Here is a 12,854-nt window from a genome sequence, read left to right on the forward strand (position 1 = left end):
TTTTTTTTTTTTTTTTTTACATTTTTGTGTTGTAGAAAATCCAATAAACAAATTCATGGGAAAAAAAAGGTTTTGTCCTGGTACCACACAGACAGTTCACTATAGAAAAATTCTCAAGAACTAACATTCCAGTTGGAGAGGAAGAAATCTACAAGATGAATAAATGATTAACGGTGATTGACATGTTAAACAGAGAAACAGAGATAACAGTGTGTTCAGTATCTAGAGCTCAGAGAGACAGAGAGGATCTCCTGCTCAGTGTCTTACCTGGAGAACTGCTCTGCTACCTGCGTCAGTACATTCTGAAAGAGTTCCTCTTTATCTGAAGAGAGAGCAGGTGTGGAGGTGGTTTACATACTCATACACACACACACACACACACACACACACACACACACACACACACACACACACACACATACACACACAGACACAGAGGTTATGTCAGCCCAGCCAATCACAGAGAGTCACACAGCTAAAGCAACAGAAGGAGAGAACAGATAGATAAAATATGTCCCCCACCCCCTGGTCTCACCATCAGTGACCAGCAGAGTGTCCGCAGTGAGTGTGAGCAGCTAACAGCTTGACCTGTTAATGAGTCGCCTCACACAAACAGGAAGAGGCTGGACATACACAGAGCTCTGCCATTGGCTCAGAGCTCCTGTGTTGTGAGCAAAGTTCAACTCAGTGAGCCAATAAAAGAAAGATTTGTGGCTTGGCAGTAGTTTGTGCATTGTGGTGTGAGGAATTCCTCTCTGTGATTAATTAATCTTGTTCAGACTGACAGAGAACACTTAGAACACACTGAACTACTTCAGTCAATATGTTAGAAGTGAGTCCAACAATAACAGCTTCAGTCACTGGGTTACTACACAGTGGGAGAGCAGCCATGACACACACCGACACAACAAGTTCAAAGGTCCATATTTTACACTTTAAAGTGTTGATCCATAAGAAGATGTGTAGTTTTACATCTCCTCTCTCAGGCTTCTCTCTGGAGCTCTAGTAACAACAGGTCAGTCAACCAATTAGAAGAGAGGAGGTTATGATCCTCTCTTGGTGGGTCCAGGTTGGCAGGGCTTGGTGACTGCTTTATTGTGACATCACAAAGTTCCAGAAGTCCTGACAGCTGGTTTTAAGGCTCAGTTTCTAAATACAGGCTGTGTGCATTTCTCTGTGGACTGAGGCTTTGATACTTTCACAGTATTAATATAAAACCTAGACCTGCTTTATAATCAAACAACACATTGACAGAGACCTTTAGACTATATGGACCTTTAAAGCGTCTCTTCACTCACATCACAACAGAAATAAATGTCCCTGACTTCTCCTTCTGGTACTGAACCAGTTCCAGTCCAGAGGTCAGAGGTGAAGCTCAGAGAGACTGAGGGTAAAGATCAGTATGTTTCATATTAACAGTCTGTTTATGATTATCAGTCATTATATTACAGTTACTGGTCTGATAAAAAAAACTCAACTACACATCACAATTGTCTGAATATTTTCTAATAACAATGAAGTTATTGTCTTAGTTTTCATAGTTTTACTTGACCATCCAATAGCAAATCATTTAGTTGTATTAATGAAGTCTCAGTGTCAGTGTATTAGCAGATATGATTATGGATGCAAATCTTCGCGGTTGACCTGAGGTGTGACCTGCATAGTGTTGTTGTGAATTCACAGAGGAGGACCAGTGAGTGACTGATGGATCATTAAACTAAACAGGAACAACAGCCCTTGACCACAAGAACCACAAAGATAAACCATGATGATGATGATCCTGTGATAATGCACCTACTCTACACACTGAACCTCACCCAGCAAACAGCCTCACTCAGAGAGACAGGGACTGAATATCATCAACACTGTGCATCATATGTTTGTTTTATCATTTTAGGTGCTTCTGTCTCTGTGACTGTCACAACAGTGAACAGACAGTAGATTGACAGTAGCTGTGGTTTACTGGTCTCGGTAAGTGATCATTTTAACCTACTACCAGTCAGATGTAAAGTGACAGCATCACTGTCATAAAACAATCACTGTGTTCCGCAGCTGATAACTGTGAGGACACGGTCAGACTTTGGACTGGTCACCAGTTACCAATATAACATGTGCTCAACTATTTTACTGGCTCCCTCAGGTCAGTCAGGATTAAACAAAGGTCCAGTTTCTCTGAAAACATCTGTCTACATCTGTAAACCACGCTGTGAGAGCAGAAAGTGAACAGAGCAGTAAATAGATAAACATCAGTGTACAGCTCTGTGGAGACGCGCTGCAGCTTCATCACCATCACACACTAATCAACACTGTCACACGTCAGTCTCAATTATAGCTGCTTTAAAACAAAATGATAATGATCCTCAAGTCATTTTTTAATTACATTCGTTCAATAACCTCTCCTCAACAAGTTAAAGTTAATTATAAAGGTAATTATTATGCTGGTTTCATGTAACTGCATATGAAGGAGAAGAAGAAGAAAACAAGTGAAACAGGAAACATGATGCACAGACAATAACACTCAGAGCCAGGACTGGACAATATGTTGTAACATCTATATCACAGAGACAATGAGCCATGTCATTCACCCATTCACAAACTGACACACATTGAATCAAAGCAACAGTTTTACATTGTATTCATGTATATGTGGATGAATACTTCCTGTTCATGTTGGTTTGTAGAACCAGTTAAAGGTACTGGAGCAGAGTCACTAGGTGTTGTGGTCTTGTTATTATTCATAATAGACTCTTTGATAAATGTCCTGTCAGATAGATACATTGACAGTGGTGCAGCAGGGGTTTGAATCCCTGCTCAAGAGCAGAAGAACAATTCCTCCTGTGGGTATTTAAACCACAGGTTAAAAAAAAACTCCTCAAATTACAACCAATCAGCTGCCACCATATCATCAAGGTAAATGTTCCCCAGGAACTTGGAGGAACATATGGCTGTTTGACACAGTGTATTAAACATGAATCTGTCTACACACACCTTCACCCTGTCTGAGTGTGCTGTGGAACTCACCAGCAAGCTGTCCTCCAGTCATAGGCACCACTCGGTACGGTGACCTTCAACACATCAGGACACACACACACACACACACACACACACACACACACACACACACACACACACACACACAGGTTAGTTGTGAGAGCAGAGGTGGTGTGAAGCTAGAATAAATCCGTCCGTCCACTGTGTTCTTCCTTCAGCCTGTATTCAGACACAGTGTTTACAGGGAAGATTAACACTGAGATAATGTTTTACCTTCAGATGCACTAGTAAAAATGCCTGAGCAGTAGCACCCACCAACAAGAAACAGGAAAACATGGCTCATATATGTGATTTGCTAACATTGTTATGGAGAGAATAGCCTTTTTTTTCAAATCAGATTTTTCTTTTTATTGTTTCACTCTTTAATTAAAACATCCTTGTAACTGTTGAATTCTTCCAAAACCACGAGTCTGTGTGTGTGTGTGTGTGTGTGTGTGTGTGTGTGTGTGTGTGTGTGTGTGCAGCTGAGGGCACGACATGTTGAGGGACCCTGTTTCCCCTGTTTCTTAATGAGGTAATTGAAACAAAGCCAGGTTTGTCTGGTTCAGTTCTTTCTTGTCTTGTTCATATTCTGTGTGATTCACAGTGAAACTGTGACGAGTTTCAGGGTTCACTACAACTCTACTACTTCTTCTACTTTAGGTCTACTGTAGATCTACCGTGCGACCGTTTGAATAAACAGTCTCATCACACCTAAGGAGACATGAACAACAGTGACAGAACAGCAACACAAGGAGATTTGACGTGGTACTGAACCTCCAGAGAGGCCATGTTAATATTCTGAAGTAGAAGAAAATAAGCAAGTCAGCATCTTTCTACTGCTGCCAGTGTTCACTCACAGCAGCTCTACACAGACTCAACAGGTCTGATAGCAAATGATAGTAAAGTCACAAAGACACAGCTGAAGGCATAAAGGAATCAGTGGAGCGGGTTCACATCTCTGTTCACGAGTCCACCACACACACATCATGGAGCATGAAGTCCTGACATGTACACCAAAGAGGAAGCTGCTGCTAAAAAGAATGGTGATCCAAACTTCCTGCTGAAAATTGAGCAGGTCTGGTGAGCAGCTGCTGCAAGAACTGGTTTCAGAGGAGGTTCAACCAGTTATTAAATCCAAGGTACACTGACTGTGAACGTTTAATGACTGCGTTCCATAAGGACACAGAAATTATAACTGCTTGTTTTTGTTTGTGTGTTGTCTGTTTGTCTTCATCTGTGACTGAGATGAAGATCAGATTATAATATTCAGAGGTTCACTGACGTCTTATCACTGCACTGTTTCTTTAGGAGTAAAGTCACTTCAGCCTCTGGTTACAGAAATAAACTGTTCTTACATCAACAACACTTCTGCATCACGTATCCTTCTGTCTTACTATTTATTATATTAACTATTGTTTGGTCAGTGTAATATAAACACATGTATTTATCATATATATCCTCTAAAGGCTCAGAGTGTGGTCCAAACCAGCTGTACAGCTCCACAATACAACACTGATTTACCTCAGCAGGTAAATCAGTTGCTCAGCTCTGAGCAACTGCACTTCTTCAAGTTTAGTGCGTGGTAAATGTTTAGCACGGCTCTGGGTAAAATACCCTTTAAATGGTGTCTGTAGACAAGCATCAGTTTAAGCAGCACTTCCCTTCTGTATGTTCTGTGTTAGAAACATGCAGGAGCATCTGCTCTGTCTTCAGTCAGAGGTTTCAGACAGACTTCATACTTCAACACAGTCATCTATAACTGATCAGTTCTTAAACAGGAACACAGAGCCAGGATCTTCTCTGTGGAAACACCTACTGCTGTTTGTCAGCTGATTAATAAACTGTGCTGTTCCCATCCTTCACAGTAAATAACCAGAATCCCGACCTCCGCCACCAGGAAAATAGACCTCCATCAGGTGCTGGCAGTATTAGTAGTTCTCCTGCAGCCAATCATAGTCCACCATGACTGACAACACCTGTAAACTCGTAAATGTGAAAACAGTGTAAAACATGGAGCAGACTCGATTCTGATGAGACTGTGTTACTGTGACTCTGTACAGAGTCTCGATTCTGATCACTTGTGAAAGAACAGGCTCCAGGTAAACTCAGGTACAGTTGGTTTCTAATGTAAGGAGCAGAAAACACTGGTCAATCATAGAACAGGTCTTTCAGTTGAACAGTCTCATCAGTGAAGACATCAGGGGACAAGTTGTCCTGTACCTGTCTGTGTTGTGTGGCATGGTGGGGTCGATGGACACCATGGCTCCAGATGAATCCAGCAGGGACAGGTTAGTGTTCCTGTGTGGAGACAAAGACACGTTTTACTGACTAAGTTCATCATGAATGTGTCTCCATGACCTGTCCATCAGAAACCATCCAGAGGAATCAAAGACCTCCTGCATAAACATTTCTCACTAAATAAACCAACAAGGACACTTTGTTGGGGGTGGTGCTGCTCATGTGGACCATAGGTTTAGGAGAAACAGAGGTTTGGCTCCAACAGTGAGTCAATCTCCATAGACTCCCATGTTAAAATGTCCAACTTTACAGCAGAAATAACTGGTACAAAAGCAGTTTTGGTCTCGACAGCTAATTTCCTCCTTCATGACAGCTGTTTATATAACTCACCTGTTTACATTTTATCATGGTTTAAAGTTATGTCTAATTGAGGGCGTGACCTCTTTGAGTGACAGGTGTCTAGCAGCTAGCTGTCTGCTCGGCGTGTCCTCAGCTAACTCAGTCAGTGAACGGGACTTCTCTGTTTGTTGGTTCTTCATGTAAATATGAGACAGATAATTTGACTTGTTGGTTAATTAACAGAACATGACTTGAAATTGATTTAAGTCTGTGCTCCTGTTTTTACAGGTGAGTCAAATTGTAATATTTTATTTATAAGTTAGTTATTACTAATTAGCAGGTATCAGTGTCTACACTCATCATACATGTCTGGCTTAGCCTCGCTTTTGGATTAGCAGGGAGTTAATTCACTCTGAGCTTCAAACCTGTGGGTGACGTCACAGAGGCTACCTCCATCTTTATTTACAGTCTGTGAATGAATTACCATTTTATATGAACATAAATGACATTAAATGTTAGTCCAGAATTTCATGATGATGAGGCTCAAACTCAGGACTCTACACACAACAGCAAAGTAGAGGGAACACAAATGACTCAATACACAACATTAGCAGAGGGCTGTGATCTACTGAGCAGTTTTCTAGTTGTTCAAAATGAATGAGAGCAGGCTCTGTCAACAGTAGTTTACAATCTACATAGACTATCAAAGAATTGGCCCTGCAGTTAGCTTAGCCTCAGTGACCACACACAGCTCTCCAGGAAGCCCCCTGAGGCTAGAGCCGACCACACACCAGATGCTGATCCTGGACCAGTCTGCCCACTGAGCACAGACCAAACTGAAACCAACCCTCTATCAAACTCCCAGTCAGACAGGCATCCAGCAGACTGTCACAGTTAGTGCTAATTGTAACGTAGTTTCATGTCATAATCCCTTACACACTCACATCACATGACTGGAACGCTTCATATTAGCAGCCACTCTGCTGGAGCTAGTGGGGAGCACATGAGTGGTTTACTAAAAGCTTAAACAAGTGTGTGTGTGTGTGTGTGTGTGTGTGTGTGTGTGTGTGTGTGTGTGTGTGTTACCTTGGCACACTCAGGGCTGTACAAAGCAGTTCCTTGATGTCACACGGGCTGCAGAATCTACTGAACACCACCTAAAGGGGCGACAACAGACACACAATCACACTAAATTAAAATGTGGTGACAAGGTATGAAAGGCAGGGAGAGGACTCTTTACCTGCAGTCTGTGTCAGTCGTACTATTTGACTTATAATAAAATAAACATACAGTAACTTCAGCTGCTCCGTTCACAGCTATAAACCGTGCACATGATGAACTGTTACAGTCTGTGATGGAGACAAAGAAGAACAGTTTGTTTTCTGACCTGTGACACTGTTCATCATTTATTCATTAGCTATTTCTCTGCAAATCTTTTTTTTAGCTTTTCATTGCCTTGTGGTGAATGTAACCTGCCAACATTAGCATACAAACAAGCTAAATGTTAGCATGTTACTAACGACACTGATATGCTCAGTACAGATGAAACACAGGTATTTGTCCAGTGGAGGAGAGCAGACATTCAGTCACCTGACAGGATGTTTCACCTGATGGAGCAGACAGAAGAGTTTTCTTCTTTTAATTATGAAACACACCCATACACACTCATGACACTGTACACTCAGTAATGCTCTGTATCAATTGGTTTATAAATTATGATTTTGTGTCATCACAGACAGATGTTGTGTTGCAAAGCTGTTATTTTCAAATGCATAGCATTGTGGGACGTTTAGCAGGAAGTACACCATACACTGTGTGGTGCATCTTGGGAACACTGTAGTTCATACGACATTCAGACAGTAAATCAAATACACTACAGAGAACATCATGAATGGGTTCAGCCACAGAGCATCAATGTGTTGGTTCAGCTTCAACCCACTGACTCACAGTAACAACATTAAACATCATAAATATACAGTTCGGTTTTAATGGCTCAGTGATTTCCCACAACAGCTGATCACAGTAGATTTGAACAAACAGGATCTAATAGTTCATCTGTTGAGAACTATTTTCTGCAGCAGATGAGTCAACATGTGGTGTTAGTGAGTGTTTGTGGCAGCAGGATTGTGGTGACCCCTGGGGTCCTCTCGGGGGGATCCTTTTACTAATCTGTCTCTGTCTGCAGTTGATTGGAACATCTGGAACATCTGGAACACCTGTAGTAACACTCCAAGAAAACACACTAGGAGACAACATGATCAACATGGCCTCTCCTCTCCATTTCAACATGTTCTTCTGGTAATTATGTAAGAATTTTCTTTTCATTCACTCAATATTTTAGTTTTCTGATGTGCAGCATGGCTCCAGTCTTTACTCCTGCTTGTTCTTATGTGGAAAACATGTGCCCAGAAATGTAAAATAATGCAGGGCATGTATTTTTCCACTGCATGAAAAAGATAACAAGAATGTTCTTAGTGAACACAAATGTAATTTAAAATCAGCTGTTTTTCTTGTGCAGATGTTGACAACATGGTTGACTACAGTCATGAGAAAGTAGAGCGATCAGCCACTGGGGGAAACTCTAGAAACACCTGAGCGAGATGGATTCCTCCACTCATGGCTCTTCTTCTGAGGAGAGAACCGGCTCACTGCTCCACAGAGGCGGGACATATTTAGTGTTTTTAAAACCGCTTCATAAACAAGATTGAGTCACTGAAGATGAGAATTGATCTGTGTCACACAATGAGGGATGACCCACATAGATAAAGGAGACGTGCATGTGATGGCATCGAAGAGCACAGGCAGCGAGATGACATGAGGAGGCCGGGCAGTGCGAGGGTGGGGGCAGGATTAAGGCAGAGGCGGGGGGCTAAGGGAGAGATGAAGGTGGAGGAGGAAGATGAGGAGGAGGGAGGTCAAAGAGCACTTCAGTGGTCTGGCTCTGGCAGCGTGTCACAGGTGAAATAGACAGGGGGAAGGAAACATCACACCTACACTGAAACACAAGGGTCAGACTGCTGCTGTTCCCATGAACGTCACACAAACACACAACTCTCACTCTGAACGAGTGAATCTGAAGATTTAATTTCCACTTTCTTCTTTTAAGATGCTGCAGCTACAATGAAAACACTGTCTCCTGCTGCTGCTGCTGCTGCTGCTGCTGCTGCTGCAGGATGATGATCAGACATCTTCAACCTGCCACTATCATGCAAATACAGAGCACACAATATTCAAACCTGGTCACGCAAAACAAAGGCACAAACCCACAATCTGATTATTAATGAGGACCAGAGGACAAGAGAAACAAAACCCACAGAGAACAATGAGTGCGGGGAAGCTGAGCATCATGATAACACGGCTCCGTCACACACTGATCAATATGCAACACAAGTGAAAAACATGAGTTGAACTGAAATGCTTCACTGTTGATTTCAACCTTCCACCTGAGATAAAACTAATCCAGTGCTCAAACCTAATCCTAATCTGAGAGGTCAGTCTGTGTCTCAAATGGAACAGGAGGTCCTCTCAGTGTCTCCAGCAACAACTTCAGTCTTTGTCCTGTTTTCTCTTCCTCAGGGAGTCTGAAGACACAACAAACCTCAAGTCTCATGACGCTGTCTCACCCTTTGAACAAGTGTTCATCTTCTCACCCTGTTGTATATGTTTCCAGATTGGGACACTGTCTGCATGAGGCCCTGACACGTTTTTTGTGCACAGATACACACTGTGTGAACTCCATAAAGAAGACACAATGCAATAAATGCAAAGTGTCTGTGAGGCATAAACCTGGTTATATGGCCTTTTATGAGCCGCTCCTCCTCACAGAGCTGGAGTCTCTGCTCACCTCTTCAGTCTGGAGCAGGACGTGTGGACAGTAATGAGACAGATGCTCTGACAGTTAATGAGTCCTCAGCAGTGATGAGCTGTGGTTCATATGTGTGTAGATGTAGAAGTCTGGATGTTGGTGTGCACAGGCTGCTGGTGAGTTTCAGTTTTGACTTAGAAGAAGTAGTGATGTTTCACTGTGGCACACGTGACTCTGGACGAGATCTGGATGTGGTTATGGTAGGATTCAGGTTTTCATGTGAACACAGTAACTGTGATCCTGAACAAGGTGAATTGGAGGGATGTTTCAATGAAAGGATGAAAGACCTCAGTTGAAAAGCCCACAATGAAGATTCTGCATTTTACAGTTTTCTTTCTGTTTGCTCTGAACCACATGATTAAAAATCTCTTGGTTTACTATCAAAGCAGCAGCCTGCTCCAACTGAGCTCGTGTTTCAGTTTTCATCTGAATCACATCTCAGACTATACAGAGCAGAAACCCTGATGAAACATCATATTAAGGGTTTACTCCATGACAAACAACATCTAAAAAACAGTGAAAATGAAATCACAGCAAATATCTGTATTTGTTAGATTCAGTCCTGACTCCAGTTCAGGTCTTCAGGGTTCACTGGTGTCTCTGAACTACAGGCAGTGACCGTGAGGTTTGCAGACATTCGGTTTCTCTGCAGCTTCTCTCTCTTTTCTTTCATATTTGAAACTTTTACTATAAAACATCCAACATTAAAGAAAAGCTCTGAAGTGTAAACACAACAGCCGCAGGTTGCTACGTCACTGACCTTCAAGCTCCACCTTTTGATTCTCACATATTTAGTTGGATTAATAATTTGCATGGCCTAGATTCTTTAATCCATCACTTCACACTCAGAAGTCTGGTCTCTGTGTCTGACACACACACACACACGCACACACGCACACACACACACACACATACTCACACACACACACACACACACACACACACACACACACACACACACACACTGAAAACAGTGAGGTTATGGTGAATGGTGATGATTCACACATCATCATAACTGTGGCCTCTCTACTAACATGATCTATTTCTGGCTGTTAACTGCTCAGTATCATTTCATTCACAGGGATAAACAGAGGTGACATTTAGACTAAAGGCCAAACCAGCATCTCATTTTACTGTAGATTATACAAAACAATGAAAGCAGAGCTGACACTTCCTCTGAAGATCAATCAAAAGCCAGCCTCACATATTACACATGATTTACAATAACACTGTAATAATGTTTTTGTAACTGTTTTACTCTTTTATTTAACTCAGTTAGTTTAGAAATTATAATAAACTATGGCAGACAAAATAAAACTTTCCACCTCCGACCGTTTATAAAATCTATAAATGGATTTGCTTCAGCTGTGAATATTCAGCAGCTTTATGATATTTTATGGTCCATGTTTAATTAGTTTTACAGTCTGTGGTGCTCAACATTACAACTGAAGAGACTTCATGCTCCTGTCAGTCTGTCAGTGTCTGACCCTCACTAGTGTTTTGTGTTATTGTCCTCAGAGTCAGCTCCTGTGTGAGCTGTGCTGACCTGTTATAAAACTCAACAACATGCAACAGCTGATTCATATTAGTAATGAATTATGAAAAACAGCATAATAATAACAATAAAAATCATTGAACCAATACAGTTCCAATGATATTTAATGAATTCAATATTTATATTGATATCATATTAATTAATATCAACAAAACTTTATTGTAGTTGTATTGTCATTTTTACTTGGACATTTATTTTGAAAGGCAAATTTTTCTTATTAATTCATAACTCTTCAGGTGAGTGTTGGCACAACCACCTGCCCCCACAGCCCCCAGCAGCAGTAGCACTGGTCTGACTCTGGATCAGTTGATTCTGCTCCTGCAGCCTGATCGCACCTGTAGTGTCTCTCTTTTATCACGAACAGCCTCCACAAAGCAGCAGCTCCTCACCTTCTGAATCCTGCCGTCCACATCCAGGTAAATGACCCGGTAGGAGGACGAAGCAGAGCCCATGGTCACCTCTCCTCTCCCCGGCGTCAGTGCGTGGCTGTGCGGCTCCTGCTCCGGGCTCCAGTCCTTCTCCCACCGCCGCGAAACAAACCGAGGGGGTGAAGGGTGAGTCAGGGGGCCGACACCATCTCACCCACCTGTCAGATAGAAACCCTCCCTGCTCTCCGGTTCGGTCTCCCGGGCTCTGTCCGCTCTGTCACCTCCCTATCTGACTGCATCTCATAAAGCCTGTCCATGCGCGTCCACGCCTCCCGAGGTCTGCGCGCTCTCGCACAGGCACGCAGTCTCTCTGTCTCTCTCTCATCAAGAAGGGGTGTCTGACAGCCTGAAGCATCCCTGGGTCGAACAGGCATGGTACTGAGGATGAGTCATGACGTCAGAGATCCCCTGACTTCTTCTATAACGTCTTCCTCAGAATTTCATTTATGGTTTAAGTTCTAACACAACTAATGTTAATATGGTTTACTAGCAGCATGTTAGCATAGTCAGTATGAGCATTGTTAGCTCAAAGCACCACTGTGACCGAAGCACCGCCTTACAGAGTTGCCAGCATGACTTCTGCATTTGTTTGCATTGTTTACATTTCCATTTATTTCCTTTGATAACACTTTTTATCCTAGTATCCTTCAGAAAGACTCATAACTAATGACTGTGTATTAAATATGAATATATATATATAAAAGAATTGATTTTTATCATAAGGTGAAGAGATCTGAATATTTTCCAAATGCACTGTATATATATATGTGTGTGTGTGTGTGTGATATTTCAGTTTTTGCACCTGTCTATATCAGATCTCACAGCTGACAATGCAGATCAGAAACCATGAGGAGGAAGGAACTGCTGCAGAGCTCAGTGATTTACTGTCAGTTAGTGAAATCTTAAATTTGGAGAAGTGAAGCATAGAGTGAAGAGTAAAGCCTTTAGTTTAATCTTAGTAGCTAAAAGGAATCGCTGGACGATCCATCCATCAAGGCCCCAGCACAGGGGGTAAACAGGGGGTACACAAGGGGGTAAACGGGTGGTAAACGGGGAATAACCTTTAAATCCACCATCTAATGGGAATTTAAACGCGGCCACTGATTCAACCTGTTTAAGGTGACTGACTGTATGTTTGTCTGGGTAAAGCAGTAGGTAATGATGAATTGTCTGCCTCACTGGCGTCAGTGAAGGGAGGATCAGCTCTGTGTGAGCCTTCTGGTCTGCCCGTGTCACTGAGTGGGTTTCTGTGTGTCACGACCTTTTCAGCTGACACCTGTCACCTCCAGCTGAGACTGAAGGCCTCTCCACGCCTCTCCACACTCAGACAGATTTAGCCAGCCTACAGTAGCAGGCTGCAGCGAAAGCCTTCAAAAACACCACCCCGACAGCGAAG

The 12,854-nt window shown here is 42.4% G+C and overlaps 1 protein-coding gene across 4 annotated transcripts in view; it reads right to left on the minus strand.

Moving 5' to 3' along the window:
* pde9aa (phosphodiesterase 9aa) overlaps positions 1–11,672 on the minus strand; it is a 39,293-nt gene extending 27,621 nt beyond the window's left edge. For 3 of the 4 annotated variants that reach the window (XM_023417622.2, XM_023417620.2, XM_087176990.1), the window contains exons 1-5: positions 11,420–11,671; positions 6,697–6,767; positions 5,254–5,331; positions 3,022–3,065; positions 268–322 (exon numbers count right to left, since the gene is read on the minus strand). In XM_023417622.2, the coding sequence (XP_023273390.1) occupies positions 268–322; positions 3,022–3,065; positions 5,254–5,331; positions 6,697–6,767; positions 11,420–11,482 (311 nt within the window). In that variant the 5' untranslated portion in view covers positions 11,483–11,671. Of the gene's footprint in view, positions 1–267; positions 323–3,021; positions 3,066–5,253; positions 5,332–6,696; positions 6,768–11,419 lie in introns of all 4 variants that reach the window. The other variant, XM_023417621.2, reaches the window with a different exon arrangement.
* Positions 11,673–12,854: the final 1,182 nt, after the last annotated feature.

Source organism: Seriola lalandi, unplaced genomic scaffold (assembly GCF_002814215.2).
Source record: "Seriola lalandi dorsalis isolate HSWRI2012SDOR001 ecotype SW California unplaced genomic scaffold, Sedor1 jcf7180002054576, whole genome shotgun sequence".
Taxonomy (NCBI): domain Eukaryota; kingdom Metazoa; phylum Chordata; class Actinopteri; order Carangiformes; family Carangidae; genus Seriola; species Seriola lalandi.